Raw genomic sequence first — 16,646 nt, 5'->3', positions numbered from 1 at the left:
GATACTAGTTTCTTTTTAGTCACCTGTGGAACGTCACGGATGGCTTCTGCCCAGAATATTCCTAAGAATTTCACCATTTGGGCAAGTCCCTAGATCTTTGCTAGATTTAACAACCAGTCTTTTTTGGTGCCATTAATGCATTTATATCAGTTCTACCTATCTTATTTTAAGTTTCTGATATTCTTATGCTATCATCAATATAGCATATTATTACACTCAGGACCTATATCAAATCCAAATCCTTTCTAACTAATTTGTAGAAGCAAACTGGTAAATTGAACTAACTGTGGCAATAGAATAAATGTCGATGGTCCTTCTTCCTCGTTGTCAGGTCTCAGCTCCCGATGATACTTCTTAGTTCTTTCCTGAGATGTCATTGCAGTGTCCATCGCTCACAAGGCACATCTCCACCAGCTGGCACCAAGAGCTTTTGAATTTAGTCACCCTCCACTCGAGGAAAACATCTCAGCTTATAATATAATTGGCCTTATAACTACTCTCTTACCTTAAATTGTTAGAAACGTTAATTTAGAGCACGCAGGAAGCAGCTCTGTTCCACAGCGATCAAAAAGCAAAGAAACAAGCACAGCCGGGGCAGAGGGACTAACAGACCCATAAACTGCCAGGGGCGGAGCAGGGCCAGTAGAGTCGAGGCTCCGCCCCCACACTGGCCCGCCCCCACCGCGCGCTTCCTTGCCCAGTCCCTACTCTCCACGTCCCGCCCTTCGCTGGACGCGGCCCCGCCCAGGCCTCGCCCAGGCCCCGCCCCCTAAACTACTTCTCCAGGCCGCCGTGCGCAGTTTCCTTCAGACCCGGAAGTGAATCGAGCTGACGGGCAGAAACTCTCCGGTGAGGGAATTTGGGATACCCAGTATCAAGCCCGTGTTTCGAGGCAGCACAGCCTGCTGTCCTCCACTCCGAGGCTCTCTGGTGGCTACAACTACCGTTCTCTCCCACCCGCTCACGGTGAGTCCCGGCGTGGCTGTGAGACGTTCCGAGGCCCGGTAGCCCCGCGTCCCGGCGTCCGGCTCCGCTTACAGCCCCTCCGCCGCTTCACGTGCTTCACTGTCCTGTTCCTCCGTCCCTGGTCCAAGAATGGGTTGGGGGAGGGGAGGGGCTCTTTTCTGTGCGGTGTTTGGTCAGGGCCGGGTCTGTGGCTTGGAGGGGAGAGTCAGTCCAGCCCAGGTCCCACTGCAGCAGCAGAGCGCGTGGGCCACTCAGCAGGCCAACGAGTTCTGCAGAAAAGGGGAAGAACCCGCTCCTTTGCTCGCCTCTGCGTTCACGAGCCCCTCCTCGGGCTCCTCCTGGGGCGGCAGAGCCCTGTCCCTTCCCGTGTTGAGGTTCTACCTCTGTGTGTGGTTGTGTCACCGGAAGACGGTTTGTTCATTCTAAGCATGAAACAGCCTATTTTCAGCACTCAGGGTTCACTTCTCAAGACTGATCTTATCCGAGAAAGAAGCCCCGAGGAACAGGAAAGAAAGAGGAGGTCGAAATGAGTCGTTCCCAGGTAACAGGCACATTCTTGGTTGTTTCTTCTGTGTCTCTTAACTGAAATTGGTAATTTTCTCTCGAGGGACTTGCCTCACACGTGTGCTGGAACTCCCCCAGACCTTGTCTCAGTACCTCTCATCGTCACTTAGATTCCATTCCTTCCGCATGGTGACCCGGAGACGTGGAATTTGTGAAGAGGCCGTGTTGGGGATCATCTAGGAGGAAGGTTTCATGCTTAGGTTTGGATCAGAAGCTTGATGTCAGTGAGGTTGGCAAAGGGGATTGTCTTAGGGGTTGCATAGGAACGCGCGGTCAGTTCCTTGTGGACAGCTTTAAGAAGAACTGCACATTTGTGCGCCCAGTTAACCTGCAGGAACAGCTGGAAAAGAAGACTGAAGAGGGGAAACCTGTTGTCCCTGCTTTTACAAGGCGTTTGAAACTAACCAAGTGAATGGGCGTGTTTCTGGCTCGGAGATAGTAATGATTTGGATTGGAATGGAGAGTTCTGAAACATAACGATGATAAAGGGTGTTTTATTGTGTAATTTGTTTTAACGGTAAGTTCTTTAAAATCACTCAAAGCATATCCATCCCGTGAAGATCTTGTTCACCCTGGGGCTTTTGCGCAGGTGTTCGACGACGTAAAAATGTTTCAGCAATTCCAGTGAAGCAAAAAACTTGGTCTTTGTCGTCAGAGTGCCTGGAGGCAAATTCTGGCCCCACCAGTTGTTACCGAACACCATTTTGTTTTAAACATCACATGCTATATATCTTTGTTTTCAGGTGAAACTCCAAACAGTGTTGCACATTCTGGACTAAGAAGTAAAACATCTACTTCCCTGTCACGCCCTCCATCATCACTCGCTGACTTTTGTTCTGTGCAAGATTAAGTGCAAGTCTTATAAAAATGCATTTACCAGCATTAGTTGATTTTAGTTTAAATTATTCAGTGAATGTTATATCGTGCTGTTTTATTCCATACACAGATTTTGGAGTTGTTTCCGTGCCAGTATACATAGAGACAGCTTGTTCTTTTTAGATCCTCATTAAAGCATTCTCTAGGGGCGCCTGGGTGGCTCGGTTGGTTGGGCATCTGACTTCGGCTCAGGTCATGATCCCACGGTTCATGGGTTCGAGCCCCGCGTCGGGCTCTGCGCTGACAGCTCGGAGCCTGGAGCCTGCTTCGGATTCTGTGTCTCCCTCTCTCTCTGCCCCTTCCCTGCTTGCACTCTCTTTGTCTCTCTCAAAAATAAAAAAAAAATAAAAAAAAAGCATTCTCTGAATGAAGATGCATGGATCCCACATGGTTCCCAACGAACAGACACCGTGTGCAGTGGTGAATGGCAGGAGCCATAATGTCCCTGTGTCAGCCTCAGTTTTAGTGGAAAGGCTTCTGTTTACTGCCGATCGTGATGTTTACTAGAATTTTCTTGCTTAATGACACTTCTGATTTTTTATTCAGCATGACTTAATTATCCAATAATATCTTCAAAGATCTAATGCTTTCAAAACATTATTCTATCTTAATCTATTACATTGATGTAGAACATTAATGCATTTTATAATCTTCAATCATTATTGGATATACTATGCTTGGCTTATATTTAAATGGACAGAATTTTGATATTTACATATATATGTATTTTAGTGGAAAAGGTAGTTTTCTATTTTTTTATGACTAGGTTAATACAAGAATAATGTTACAACAACCTCATTAAAATTAAGTACAATTTCTTTTTTTTTTTTTTTTTAATTTTTTTTTTTTCAACGTTTATTTATTTTTGGGACAGAGAGAGACAGAGCATGAACGGGGGAGGGGCAGAGAGAGAGGGAGACACAGAATCGGAAACAGGCTCCAGGCTCTGAGCCATCAGCCCAGAGCCCGACGCGGGGCTCGAACTCACAGACCGCAAGATCGTGACCTGGCTGAAGTCGGACCCTTAACCGACTGCGCCACCCAGGCGCCCCAAAATTTCTGAATGTTATTTTACCCAAAATACTGAAATACAGATAAGCAAAAAAAAATGATAGATAAAAAAAATTCATCCCCCAAATCTGTCTGAGACAACTGCTTTTAATGAAAGTGTGTTTAAGTGTGTGTGCATGTATGCAAGCAGAAACCTATGATGTGAGGGGCGCCTGGGTGGTTCAGTCGGTTAAGCATCCGACTTCGGCTCAGGTCATGATCCTCATGGTTGATGAGTTTGAGCCTCATGTTGGGCTCTGTGCTGATAGCTTAGAGCCTGGAGCCTGGTTCAGAATCTGTGTCTCCCTCTCGCTCTCCCCCTCCCCTGCTCTAACTCTGTCTCTCTCTCTCAAAAATAAATGTTAAAAAACATTAAAAAAAAAACAACTTGTGTGTATTAAAGACACATTGTTTCATAAATAATTTTTTTAAAAATGTTTATTTTTGAGAGAGAGAGAGAGAGAGAGAGAGCATGAACAGGGAGGGGTGAAGAGAGGGAATCCCAAGCAGGCTTTGAGTTGCCAATGCAGAGCCTGACGTGGGGCTTGAACCCATGAAACTAAGATCATGACCTGAGCCGAGATCAAGAGTCAGATGCTTAACTGACTGAGCCAGTCAGGAGCCCCCATAAATAACTTTTATATTTATTTTAGCCTTTGAAAATTGTTCTTACATACTTTTCATGGCCTTAAGTTTTTTTCTGCACTAACTCATTAGTAAATTAATAGTGGTAAGAATAGTAATGTACTGGGGCGCCTGGGTGGCGCAGTCGGTTAAGCGTCCGACTTCAGCCAGGTCACGATCTCGCGGTCCGGGAGTTCGAGCCCCGCGTCGGGCTCTGGGCTGATGGCTCGGAGCCTGGAGCCTGTTTCTGATTCTGTGTCTCCCTCTCTCTCTGCCCCTCCCCCGTTCATGCTCTGTCTCTCTCTGTCCCAAAAATAAATAAACGAAAAAAAATTAAAAAAAAAAAAAAAAAAGAATAGTAATGTACTTTGTGTGTGCATATATAACAACATTATATGCAGGTCCATGTTTTCAGCTTTGAATTCTTCATGCTTTCTCACTTAGAAAACCTGCTAGCACTGTACTTTTTAAAAAATGTTTATTTTGGGGGCGCCTGGGTGGCTCAGTCGATTGAGCGGCCGACTTCGGCTCAGGTCATGATCTCGCGGTCCGTGAGTTCGAGCCCTGCATTGGGCTCTGTGCTGACAGCTCAGAGCCTGGAGCCTGTTTCAGATTCTGTGTCTCCCTCTCTCTGACCCTCCCCTGTTCATGCTCTGTCTCTCCCTGTCTCAAAAATAAATAAAAACGTGTAAAAAAAAAAAAAAAAAGGGGGCGCCTGGGTGGCGCAGTCGGTTAAGCGTCCGACTTCAGCCAGGTCACGATCTCGCGGTCCGTGAGTTCGAGCCCCGCGTCGGGCTCTGGGCTGATGGCTCAGAGCCTGGAGCCTGTTTCCGATTCTGTGTCTCCCTCTCTCTCTGCCCCTCCCCCGTTCATGCTCTGTCTCTCTCTGTCCCCCAAAAAATAAATAAACGTCTCTGTCCCAAAAATAAATAAACGTTGAAAAAAAAAAATTAAAAATAAATAAATAAAAACGTTAAAAAAAATTTTTTTTTAAATGTTTATTTTTGAGAGAGAGAGCACGTGGGCAGGGGAGGGGCAGGGAGAGAGAGACAGAGAATCTGAAGCAGGCTCTGCACTGTCAGCACAGAGCCCAATGTGGGGCTCCAACCCATGAACTGTGAGATCATGACCTGAGCTGAAGTTGGACGCTTAACGGACTGAGCCACCCAGGCACCCCTCAGTGTAATTTTAATGCTGCTTCTGTTACTTAACTGTGGACTCTAGGTTCAAGTCTAAATTCCGAACACCTGGTTTTGGTTCCAGCTCTGCCATTTCTTAGCTATTTGACCCAACGCAAATTTCTTAGAGTCTCTGTGACAGTTGCCTCCTCTATAAGGCAGGAACAGATATTTCTCTAATGTTATTACCCAAATTAAGGGGTGCCTGGGTGGCTCAGTCAGTTAAACGTCTGACTTTGGCTCAAGTCCTAATCTCATGGTTTGTGAGTTCAAGACGCGGATCAGGCTTTGTGCTGACAGCTCGGAGCCTGGAGTCTGCTTCGGATTCTGTGTCTCTCTCTCTCTCTCTCTCTCTCTGCCCTTCCCCAACTCGTACTCTGTCTCTCAGAAATAAATAAACATTAAAAAAAATTTTTAATGTTATTACCCAAAATAATACCCATTTGAATAATATGTAGCACGTTATAAATGTTCAAAAACTTTTTGTCTGTTCTTATAATCCTCACATTCTTAGATCTCAGACTTTCTTAAAAGTCTCTGAACTTTGTAGGCTCTAAAGACACTACTCATAGCGTAGCTCATCAGAGAAATCATTAATGTGTAAAATATACTATCTAACACTTCTGTGTAGTCCACCTTGTGATGAACTTTTTAATTTATGTATTTTGTTCACAAAATTGCAGAATGCACAGTGACTTTGTGGATGTATGTCCTCTCTGAGAAGTATAATAACACAAAATTAGGGCTATATGACTGGCTCAAAAATATCTTCTACTGATTTGTCAAAAAACTCACTACCACCAAATCAATCCTTACATCTTTCTCTTATAATTTGCATGAACATAACTCTCCTCATGGTCTCTTAGTCAAATGTGTTTCTCGTTACAGGTGCTGTTGACCTTCAGGGATGTGACCGTAGATTTCTCTCAGGAGGAGTGGGAGTGCCTGGACCCCGCTCAGAGGGCCTTGTACCAGGAAGTGATGCTGGAGAACTACAGCAACCTGGTCTCCCTGGGTGTGGATAAAGTGCGTCCAGATGTTGGGATCTGCCCTAGTGAGTTTCTTGGGATCCTCTGCCCTGCCTGACTGTGATCAAAGCTGTTTTGACTCTGAAATGAAAGCTTTATGAAGTGGCATCTGGACTTTCATCTCCTCCTTTCTTCAGATTATCTGCCCACTCCTCCCTAGATTAGTATTGCTTCCACCACCTGAGTAATCACCAAACCGTACAGCAAAATTTTAAAATACCGGATTCCCTGGTTTTACTCCCATGCTTTTGATCCAGTAATTCTCAGAAGAGAGCTAGATGGCTATATATGTAAAATGTTCCTTAAGCAGAAGAAGGCAGTCAGTGGATGAAATTAGTGTAGACCCATCTGTAACATCTTCCGTCTTCAGATGAACTAAGGGCTGGGATTATATTCTGGAAAAGCCCCGGCACATAACTTTCATTTCTTATAAGCAGGAATCTCTCTGACCTGAATATTATCTCTGTTTTGGAGCCAGGGACAGAGCCCAGGGGTCTGGAGGGCAAGAGGAAAATAGTGAGAAAACCAAGTGGGTTTTCCACATCTGTGTCAAAGCTGTGAACGCTGGTAACAGCTGAGACAGTCAGAGATGAAGCTGCTTCGTCAAATATTGTCTGAGAAACCCTCCCCAACAAGGAGAGGTCTGGGAAAAGAAAAGTACTTGTGAGCACGCAAAGGAAATCTCCCCCATGACTCTGTCGTACAGTTGGAGTATCCTCCAACCCTCTGACGGTGTCCCAGCTGATGCAGAGACAGAGGCAGAGTCTTTATCATGACCTACAACACTCTATTATCTGGTTGCTGTGAGCTTTTTGGGCCCTAGGCTTTGAGAGGGATGAGGAGGGCTGTGTCACGGGGACCCTCGTTCCCGCGGTCTCTCCTCCCGTACTTGATTCCGTCTGATTCCAACCGATCCATCAGTTCCTCTGTAGTCCTGGCCCCAGGACCTGTCCAGGGTTCGTCCTCAGTTCCTGTGTTTGGGAGAACTGTTTACGAGATAGGAAAACACTGAGTGCTCCTCCATTGCATTTGGGCCCCAAGGCTTCCTGGGACTGCCTCAAGGCCTCATAGCCATTTTGTCAGACCTGCTGTTGCCACACATCAAGAGTATAATCAGGCAGTGGGGTGGCTCTTCTGAGATTGTTGGTCATCAGTACCGTAAAGACAGTGGACAGAGACATCGTCCCTTTGAAACCCAGTCCTATGTGGAGAGCGTGCCTTAGTCTTCTCAAAGACCCTATAAAATCTAACTCCTTTACTTCTGTTATCTTGCCTTGTCCTTCCAGCGCTCTGCCTAGGCTAGGGATGCAGATGAAACTTGGCTCCTCAAGATTTCGAATTTTCCTAAGTGCAATTTTGCCCGTGAAACTTGTTTTCCTAGGGTCTGAAATAGCTTCTTTATCTGCTCTGATAACCCACTTTTAGATGATGGGCAACCTCTGGTGGACTTACCTATGGAAGGGGCTTAGCGGGTAACAAAATTTTTGAAGAACGCTTTGATTAATGTATTACAGTGCTGTCCTGCTACTTACGGGAAGTGCCCATTTACACCACTGAGTGGAGTGGTCAGCAAGTCCTAGGGATGCTGACATGGAAAGTGTCAGGATAGCCCGACTGATCGGTGATAATAGTTATCTTTCTGCTGTTGGTGGGGTGTCACCCTGTCTCTCAAGGGCAGTGTGGCGATATTGATCAAATATCTAATGATCATTCCCTTTGAGCCAGCAATCAAAGGTGTACGAACTTATCCAAAGGAAAATGTCACAACTGTGTGTCTATGAGGCTTTGGCCAAACTGTGGTTCATGTCACATTTTTCCCCTGGCATGCACCATTGTTTACTCTCCTTCAAACAAATAATGATTTTTTTTTTTTAAGTTTATTTATTTTGAGAGAGAGGGAGCATGAGCAGGGGAGGGGCTGAGAGAGAGAGAATCCCAAGCAGCTTCTGCAGAGTAAGCGCAGAGCCCGACGTGGGGCTCGAACTCATGAAACTATGAGATCATGACCTGAGCCATAATCAAGAGTCAGACGCTTAACTGACTGAGCCACCCAGGCGTCCCTGATTGTGATCCATCTTGAGGGAACTTCTGAAGTTAAATGATGCCTCCATTTTTTTTTTTAATTCTAGTGTAGTAAACATAGTGTTGTATTAGTTTTAGGTATACAATATTATGCCTTCATTTAACTTCTAATTTGTTATGTTTAAACCACAGCAGTTTTCATTATCTACATTTCCATGTACATATTAAAAATGAACTTTAGGGGCGCCTGGGTGGCTCAGTCGGTTGAACATTTGACTTTGGCCCAGGTCATGATCTCGCGGTTCATGAGTTCCAGCCCCTTGTTGGGCTTTATGCTAACAGCTCAGAGCCTGGAGGCTGCTTCAGATTCTGTCTCCCTCTCTCTCTGCCTCCTCACCCGCCTGTACTCTGTCTGTCTGTCTGTCTCTCTCTCAATAATAAATAAACATTTTTAAAAAATGAACTTCAAAAATTTATATGTTTTTGATGACACTCAGAATTCTGTTTTATATCTGTGATTTGTGGGCTGCTGGATCAAGTAATAAATATTTTTAAATGTGTTTTATAAGATTTGCTTCTTGAATATTGAGAGTTATGGCTCAGCAGCAGTTTCCCCAAAATCTATTCAAACTCCTAATTTTGTGAAAAATTTATCTTAGTCCCTTTATTTCTCTTTCACCTGATTTACCTGTTATTAAAGTACCCTTTTCTCAAATTGATGGGATTTCTAAAGTGGGACTATTGGATATCTTGAGAAAATATTTTTTTATTAAGTTACTGTGTTCATCCCAGAAACCATTAAATTGATTTGCCACAATTTGTTATATAGGATACCTTGCTTTTTTTTTTATTTTTTTATTTTTATTTTTTATAGTATATTTAAGTTTTCTAAATACAACTTCTTGGAGGCACCTGGGTGGCTCAGTTGGTTAAGCATCAGACTCTTGATTTTGGCTCAGGTCATGATTGATTTAACAGTCATGAGATTGAGCCCCACATCGGGCTTCACACCAGGCATTGAGCTTGCTTGGGATTCTCTCTCTCCCTCTCTCTGCCCCTACCCCACTCGTGTTCTTGCTCTCTCAAAATAAATAAATACATGCATACATACAACTTCTTGGATTTTATTTGAATTTTACTGACTCTTTCTATTTTGGTACAAATGCTTTATTTTTTAAATTTTTTTAGTGTTTATTTATTTTTGAGAGAGAGAGAGAGAGAGGAGGGACAGAGAGGGAGGGAGACACAGAATCTGAAGCAGGCCCCAGGCTCTGAGCTGTCAGCACAGAGCCTGATGTGGGGCTCAAACCCATGAACAGTGAGATCATGATCTGAGCTAAAGTCAGTCACCTAACCAACTGAGCCACCCAGTCACCCCCAAATGCTTTACTCTGATAATTAATTTCCCTCTCTAGATTTATCATGTACATCTTGGTATACTAAACTAATGTTTGAATGTCTCATTTTATCTTATTGGGAATTTAGCCAACCTCTTCCACTCCATGTACATCCTCACCACTATTGCTTCTATAACTCCTGGAATTTTCCACCAAATTTTTCATGTTCTGGAAACTACATTCTTTGCTTAATACCTGAAGGCTGTTTTGATCTTCATCTTTTAAACTGCATTCCACAAAAAGTTCACCTGGTCCTCGTTTACTCTCACCTGTCAGCACTCTACAGTTCCCTGGCTACAGTCAACTGCTTACATTGCTAACCACCTCTCTGCACATCTGCCTCCTGCATGGCAGTGCCACAAGTTGTTTCTGTAGAGTCACCTGGTACTAACATTGCCCTTCGGTAGAATCCATTCCGCACTGTAAGTCATTATTTTCCCCTTGAGGTTGCCTAGGCTGTGATAATTGTTAATGAAATCAGAATTTATTAATTTTGGCTAAGTACACATAATTTCCACTGATTCATAATAACTATATATCCACCAATACCTATAGTAAGAGCATCCTTTACCTCATGTCTCTTTATGCCAGCAGTTGTGTAAAGAGATCCAAATATATGATTTCAGATAACTAGAGGAGAGTGCAAAAGAAGCACTCTTATTTTTATATAACAAACAAGGATACATAGCCTCAAAAAGGCTAACATGCCAAAATTGGTAAATTTCTATTTATAAAATATGTAAATAATTTGGTTGGTATATATATATTTTTTCAATTTTTATTAAAAAAAATTTTTTTTAAACGTTTATTTATTTTTGAGACAGAGAGAGACAGAGCATGAACGGGGGAGGGTCAGAGAGAGAGGGGAGACACAGAATTGGAAATAGGCTCCAGGCTCCGAGATGTCAGCACAGAGCCCGACACGGGGCTCGAACTCACAGACCATGAGATCATGACCTGAGCCGAAGTCAGACGCTTAACCGAACGAGCCACCCAGGCTCCCCTTATTTTTATTTTTTTAGCTTAATCTAACCACATCCCCCCAAGTTCAGAACTTGACAAAAATCTGCTGCTAAATTTGTTTCCTCCTAACAAACCCTTTGTCTTCCCTACCAGGGATTCATCATCTTGCCATGTGTCACCCTCCATTGCTGAATTCTTTTTTTTTTTTTTTCAACGTTTTTTTTTTTATTTATTTTTGGGACAGAGAGAGACAGAGCATGAACGGGGGAGGGGCAGAGAGAGAGGGAGACACAGAATCGGAAACAGGCTCCAGGCTCCGAGCCATCAGCCCAGAGCCTGACGCGGGGCTCGAACTCACGGACCGCGAGATCGTGACCTGGCTGAAGTCGGACGCTTAACCGACTGCGCCACCCAGGCGCCCCATCCGTTGCTGAATTCTTGACAGACTTTCTTTGCATCTGCGTGTGTACCTGGAATGAATTCATCCATTCTCTCCTTGATGGCCATGTCCAGAATTTAGCTTTTATTTTTTTTAATGTTTATTTATTTGGAGAGAGAGAGAGAGAGCTCACACACACAGTGGGGAGGGGCAGAGAACCTCTCTCTCTGGGAGAAAGAATCCCAAGCAGGCTCCATGCTGTCAGTACAGAGCCCCACATAGGGCTCATTCCCACGAACCATGAGATCATGACTTGAGCCTAAACCAAGAGTCAGATGCTCAACTAACTGAGCCACCCAGGCGCCCTAAGAATTTTGCTTTTGATACCTGTTGAGAACATTTTTTGTACATGTCTGATGTAATATGTATGTAGGACTCTTTTGAGTATATGCTTATAAACAGAAAGCCAAGGATATTCAATTTGATAAATTTTAAGGCAAATGTTGGAAGGTAAACCTATATTCCTCCCACTGTATCATACCGACTGCCTTTCTAATCTCTTCATTCTTCCCTGCCCCACCCCTGCCACACCGTAGTGCATTTCCTGAAGAATGGGTCAGTATTGTGCCACTTGACAAATCAGTTCATGTCTTTTTGTAAGATAAAGATTTGTACTGTCCCAGCACAATTGTATTCTCATAAATTTGCAAGCATAGGCTCTGTTCTTCTACCTTTTCTCAGATTGTTCATTGATCTGGATGGAGCACACTGTTCCTTTATTAGCGTATTATTGTTGAGCCCCTGGACACCCAAGTCTCCTCAGAGAACCCTATCCTTACCCCTTCTCCCACATTGTATAAAGATCTATACTCTTCCAGAGGACATCTTGCTCAGGATAGCACCACTCCTGGTCACTCTCTAAATCAACACTTTCAGGGAGTGATGATTCAGATGCCGTTATCCAGGAGGGAGGAGTCAGTAACAATATTAGTGACACAACTCAATTCCCGTAGTTTTCCTGAAACATTTCTCTGCAGGTTGATGGGATTTATTATGCCCTTTTGCTTACTTCCTGGGGTGGGCAGCGGTGTCTAGTGCCCAAGGACCTGTGCTCTGAGCTTGCAGGCCCAGGTTCAAGTTTTGGCTTTCACATTTACTTTCTGGGTGAATTAGTATTGGATACATAAACACCATGGGCCCATTGTTTTTTACCTGAAGTAATGTGATGATTTACCTCAAGAATATTAAATATGTTAATGCTGTGAGAACATTTTGATTTTTGTATAGCATATAGCAAGGACTGAAAATTTACTTTTGTTTTTCTAATATTTTTTAATCCCTCTTACATGATTGACCTTTGCCTGCAGTGTATTGTGTTTGTATTCATTTTGTAATTTGTCTCATCTCAATGTTGTCTCTGCCTTAGTAAATTTTCGAGGCACATACTCTAGTACATGTATTTCTTTTTAAAAAAACATTTTTTTGTTTTACATTTATTTATTTTTGAGAGAGAGAGTGAGACAGAGCATAAGCGGAGGAGGGGCAGAGAGAAAAGGAGACACAGAATCTGAAGCAGCCTCCAGGCTCCGAGCAAGCGTTCCGCACAGAGCCCAACGCGGGGCTCGAACCCATGAACCATGAGATCATGACCTGAGCCGAAGTTGGTCAGTTAACCAACTGAGCCACCCAGGCGCCCCTCTAGTACATGTATTTCATAATTGCAGAGTTGCATAATTAGGTGTTGTTTCATAGTTAGGAAATAGCTCTATTGGTTGTTAGTTAGTTAACTGCAAGTATGAAATCATAATTCTGATTTCTGATCGCCTTCCCAAATTCTTTATCTTAAAATATGTATATACCTGAACCAGATATTTAAAACATCAGTGGTTCTTAACATATGTTTCAATTCTCATATGGTGGGGGTATAGCTCAGTGGTAGATCATTTGACTGCAATGCTCATAGTACGTACTCCTTCCGAAATAGGAGCCTTTTTCTTTGTTCTGACGGAAGAAGTTTTTAGAATGCCACAGATTGAAATGGTTTGTAATTGTGTTTGCTTATTATTTATCTTCTAGATTTACTGTGGGTTTCTAAAAATGTTAGATTCATTTTATTATGATTTACAGATAATGGTTTTCAGTATCCATTATGTATTATGACTGTCATGCACCAGTGGTTAATGTCTACATGAATATAGATAGTTTTATTATAGAAATTCAGAACAATATTTGTTATTCTTACAATGGTGTTTTATCGTTTGCCTCATTTTCTCAGAGCTGTTTTTATTTTGTAATTGTGAATTGCGATTATTTATTAGAGAAGTTTGTTAAGATATTATTTATCATTGGGGTGCCTGGGTGGCTCAGTCGGTTAAGTGTCCAACTTTGGCTCAGGTCATGATTTTGTGGTTTGTGAGTTCGAGCCCAGCGTCAGGCTCTGTGCTAACAGCTCAGAGCCTGGAGCCTGCTTTGGATTCTGTGTCTCCCTCTCTGTCTGCCCCTCACCTGCTCGTGTTCTGTCTGTCTCTCAAAAATAAACATACATTAAAAAAAATTGAGATATTATTTATCATTATATTATCAATGCTCTGTTTTAGCCTTTATTGTTGTACCTAAATAGTTAGGTACCTTTACAGTGTATGTGCATTAATATATTATTGCTTTTCTTCAAATATAAGACACCCAAATATCTATTGCCAAATGGTGAGTACTTTGGGGTGGCAACAGAAAGATACTACTTGTTTCAGGGCCTATGTAAATACTCTGAGTGGTTTGATCATAGGGTGTTGGAAGTAGGCGTTCCTGAAAATAATTTTATCTATGTGTAAACACCCTTTCTTAATTGAGGAATCCAATTCCCTTTGTATTCCTAAATATTTGCATACGTTGGTTGAGAAGTTTTAGAACTATCTAAGAATAACTTTTGGCATAATGTTATGTTTTCAAGGTAAAATATTCATTTTACAACTCTAGTTAATAGCAAACCTATGGTTCTTTATATCTTTCAGATATTTCTGTTAGAAGTGTGATTAAGGAATTATCAACAAAAGAGGATATTAACAAAGAAGAACTGTTCCAAACACTGATGTTGGAAAGACACAAAAGAAATGACATCAAGGGTTTGGGTTTCAGAGAGGTCCAGCAAAGTACACATGAGTTTGAGAGTCACTATGGATATAATGAAACAAATTACAAAGGAGTAACTGCAGCCCATAACCACAGTTTCACTGGTAGAAGAGATCAACAGCATAACATCTCCTGGAATGTTTTCCCTCTAAAACAGGATGTTTCTGTAAGGAAAAGTACTTCTCAATCTTACAAATGCGAGAAGTCATATAAAAGTTATTTGTTAAAACTAGAAAATAACGTAACTTGTGCAGGAAACAAGTATATAAAATGTTTTGAAAATGGGATTGGATTAAGGTTTCAGTCACATCTGACTGACCTTCAGAAGTTTCAAACTGAAGAGAAAATTCACGCATGTTATCAAGTTGAGAGGTTGATCAACAGTAGTTCTGCTTCGCCACTTCAAAGAATTCCTTCTAATATCAACATTAGCATTTGTAGTAAATCCAGGAAATTTCTTATTCATCCTCCATTACTTACACATCAAAAACCACATAATAATGAAGAGCCTTACAAATGTAATGATTGTGGGAAGGCTTTTAGAGGAAGCTCAAACCTCACCAATCATCAAAGAATTCATTCTGGGCAGAAACCTTACAAATGTAATGACTGTGACAAATCCTTTAACCGGATCTCACACCTCACTAGACACCAGAGGATCCATACTGGAGAGAAACCATATAAATGTAATGTGTGTGGCAAGGTCTATAGTCAACATTCAAATCTTACAATTCATCAGAGAGTTCATACAGGAGAGAAGCCTTACAAATGTGAAGAATGTGGCAAAGCCTTTACCGAATTTGCAAAACTTACTAGACATCAGAGAATCCATACCAGAGAGAAACCATATAAATGTAATATATGTGGCAAGGGCTATAGTCAAAATTCAAATCTTTCACGGCATCAGAAAATTCATACAGGAGAGAAACCTTACAAATGTAATGAATGTGGCAAAGCTTTTTCTGAGTATTCAAGCCTTACTCGACATAAGCGAATCCATTCTGGAGAGAAACCTTATAAATGTAATGAATGTGGGAAAACCTTCAGAGGAAGCTCAAATCTCACCCTTCATCAAAGAATTCATTCTGGGCAGAGACCTTACAAATGTAATGAGTGTGACAAATCCTTTAACTGCATCTCACACCTCACTAGACACCAGAGAATCCATACTGGAGAGAAACCATATAAATGTGATGTGTGTGGCAAGGTCTGTAGTCAATATTCAAATCTTGTAATTCATCAGAGAGTTCATACAGGAGAGAAGCCTTACAAATGTAATGAGTGTGGCAAAGCCTTTATGGAGGGTTCAAGCCTTACTCAACATAAGAGAATCCATAGTGGAGAAAAGCCTTACAAATGTAAAGAATGTGGCAAAGCCTTTACCCAATTTGCAAAACTTACTAGACATCAGAGAATCCATACCAGAGAGAAACCATATAAATGTAATATACGTGGCAAGGGCTGTAGTCAAAATTTAAATCTTGCACAGCATCAGAAAATTCATATGGGAGAGAAACCTTACAAATGTAATGAATGTGGCAAAGCCTTTTCTGAGTATTCAAGCCTTACTAGACATAAACAAATCCATTCTGGAGAGAAACCTTATAAATGTAATGATTGTGGGAAAACTTTTAGAGGCAGCTCAAACCTCACCAATCATCAGAGAACTCATTCTGGGCGGAGATCTTACAAATGTAATGAGTGTGACAAATCCTTCAACTGCATCTCACACCTCACTAGACACCAGAGAATCCATACTGGAGAGAAACCATATAAATGTGATGTGTGTGGCAAGGTCTGTAGTCAATATTCAAATCTTATAATTCATCAGAGAGTTCATACAGGAGAGAAACCTTACAAATGTAATGAGTGTGGCAAAGCCTTTATGGAGGGTTCAAGCCTTACTCAACATAAGAGAATCCATAGTGGAGAAAAGCCTTACAAATGTAAAGAATGTGGCAAAGCCTTTAGCCAGTCCTCTAACCTTGTCATACATCAGATGATTCATACTGGAGAGAAGCCTTACAAATGTAATGAGTGTGGCAAAGCCTTTAATGTGTGTTCAAGCCTTGTCCGGCATCGAAGAATCCATACTGGAGAGAAGCCTTACAAATGCAATGAATGTGGCAAGTCCTTTACTCAATTTGCAAACCTTACTAGACATGAGAAGATGCATACTGAATAGAAACACTGTAAATTCAATACGTGTAGAAATGCTATTGTCCAAAAATCAAGTACCGGGGATCATCAGAGAATCTGTAGTGAAGAGAAACCTCACAAATATAATGTTTATAGTAACACCTTTAATGTGTGTTCAAAACTTACTCAACATCAAAGAATCCATGCTGAATAGAAACCATATAAAAGTCATGTATTTGCAAAGCTTGTAACCAGGGTTCACGTTTAATTAGACCCCAGAATATGCATCTTTGAAAGAAACTACAAAAAGGTAAAGGGTATGGCAAGGCTTTTA

The 16,646-nt window shown here is 42.0% G+C and overlaps 1 protein-coding gene across 2 annotated transcripts; it reads left to right on the top strand.

Moving 5' to 3' along the window:
• The first annotated feature begins 808 nt into the window (after positions 1–808).
• Positions 809–16,555, top strand: LOC123577981 (zinc finger protein 665-like). 2 transcript variants are annotated; one of them, XM_045440417.1, is made up of 4 exons: positions 809–849; positions 1,415–1,507; positions 6,147–6,312; positions 14,056–16,555. In XM_045440417.1, exons 2-4 carry the CDS (start codon positions 1,493–1,495, stop codon positions 16,356–16,358), a joined length of 2,484 nt encoding a protein of 827 aa, XP_045296373.1. In that variant the 5' UTR covers positions 809–849; positions 1,415–1,492; the 3' UTR covers positions 16,359–16,555. The 2 variants fall into 2 exon arrangements, with proteins under 2 accessions (XP_045296373.1, XP_045296372.1); XM_045440416.1 differs by having other exon boundaries at positions 809–966.
• The last annotated feature ends 91 nt before the right edge of the window (positions 16,556–16,646 follow it).

The sequence above is a fragment of the Leopardus geoffroyi genome, chromosome E2 (genome assembly GCF_018350155.1).
Source record: "Leopardus geoffroyi isolate Oge1 chromosome E2, O.geoffroyi_Oge1_pat1.0, whole genome shotgun sequence".
NCBI lineage: Eukaryota > Metazoa > Chordata > Mammalia > Carnivora > Felidae > Leopardus > Leopardus geoffroyi.
This window is presented reverse-complemented; position numbering and strand designations above follow the sequence as displayed.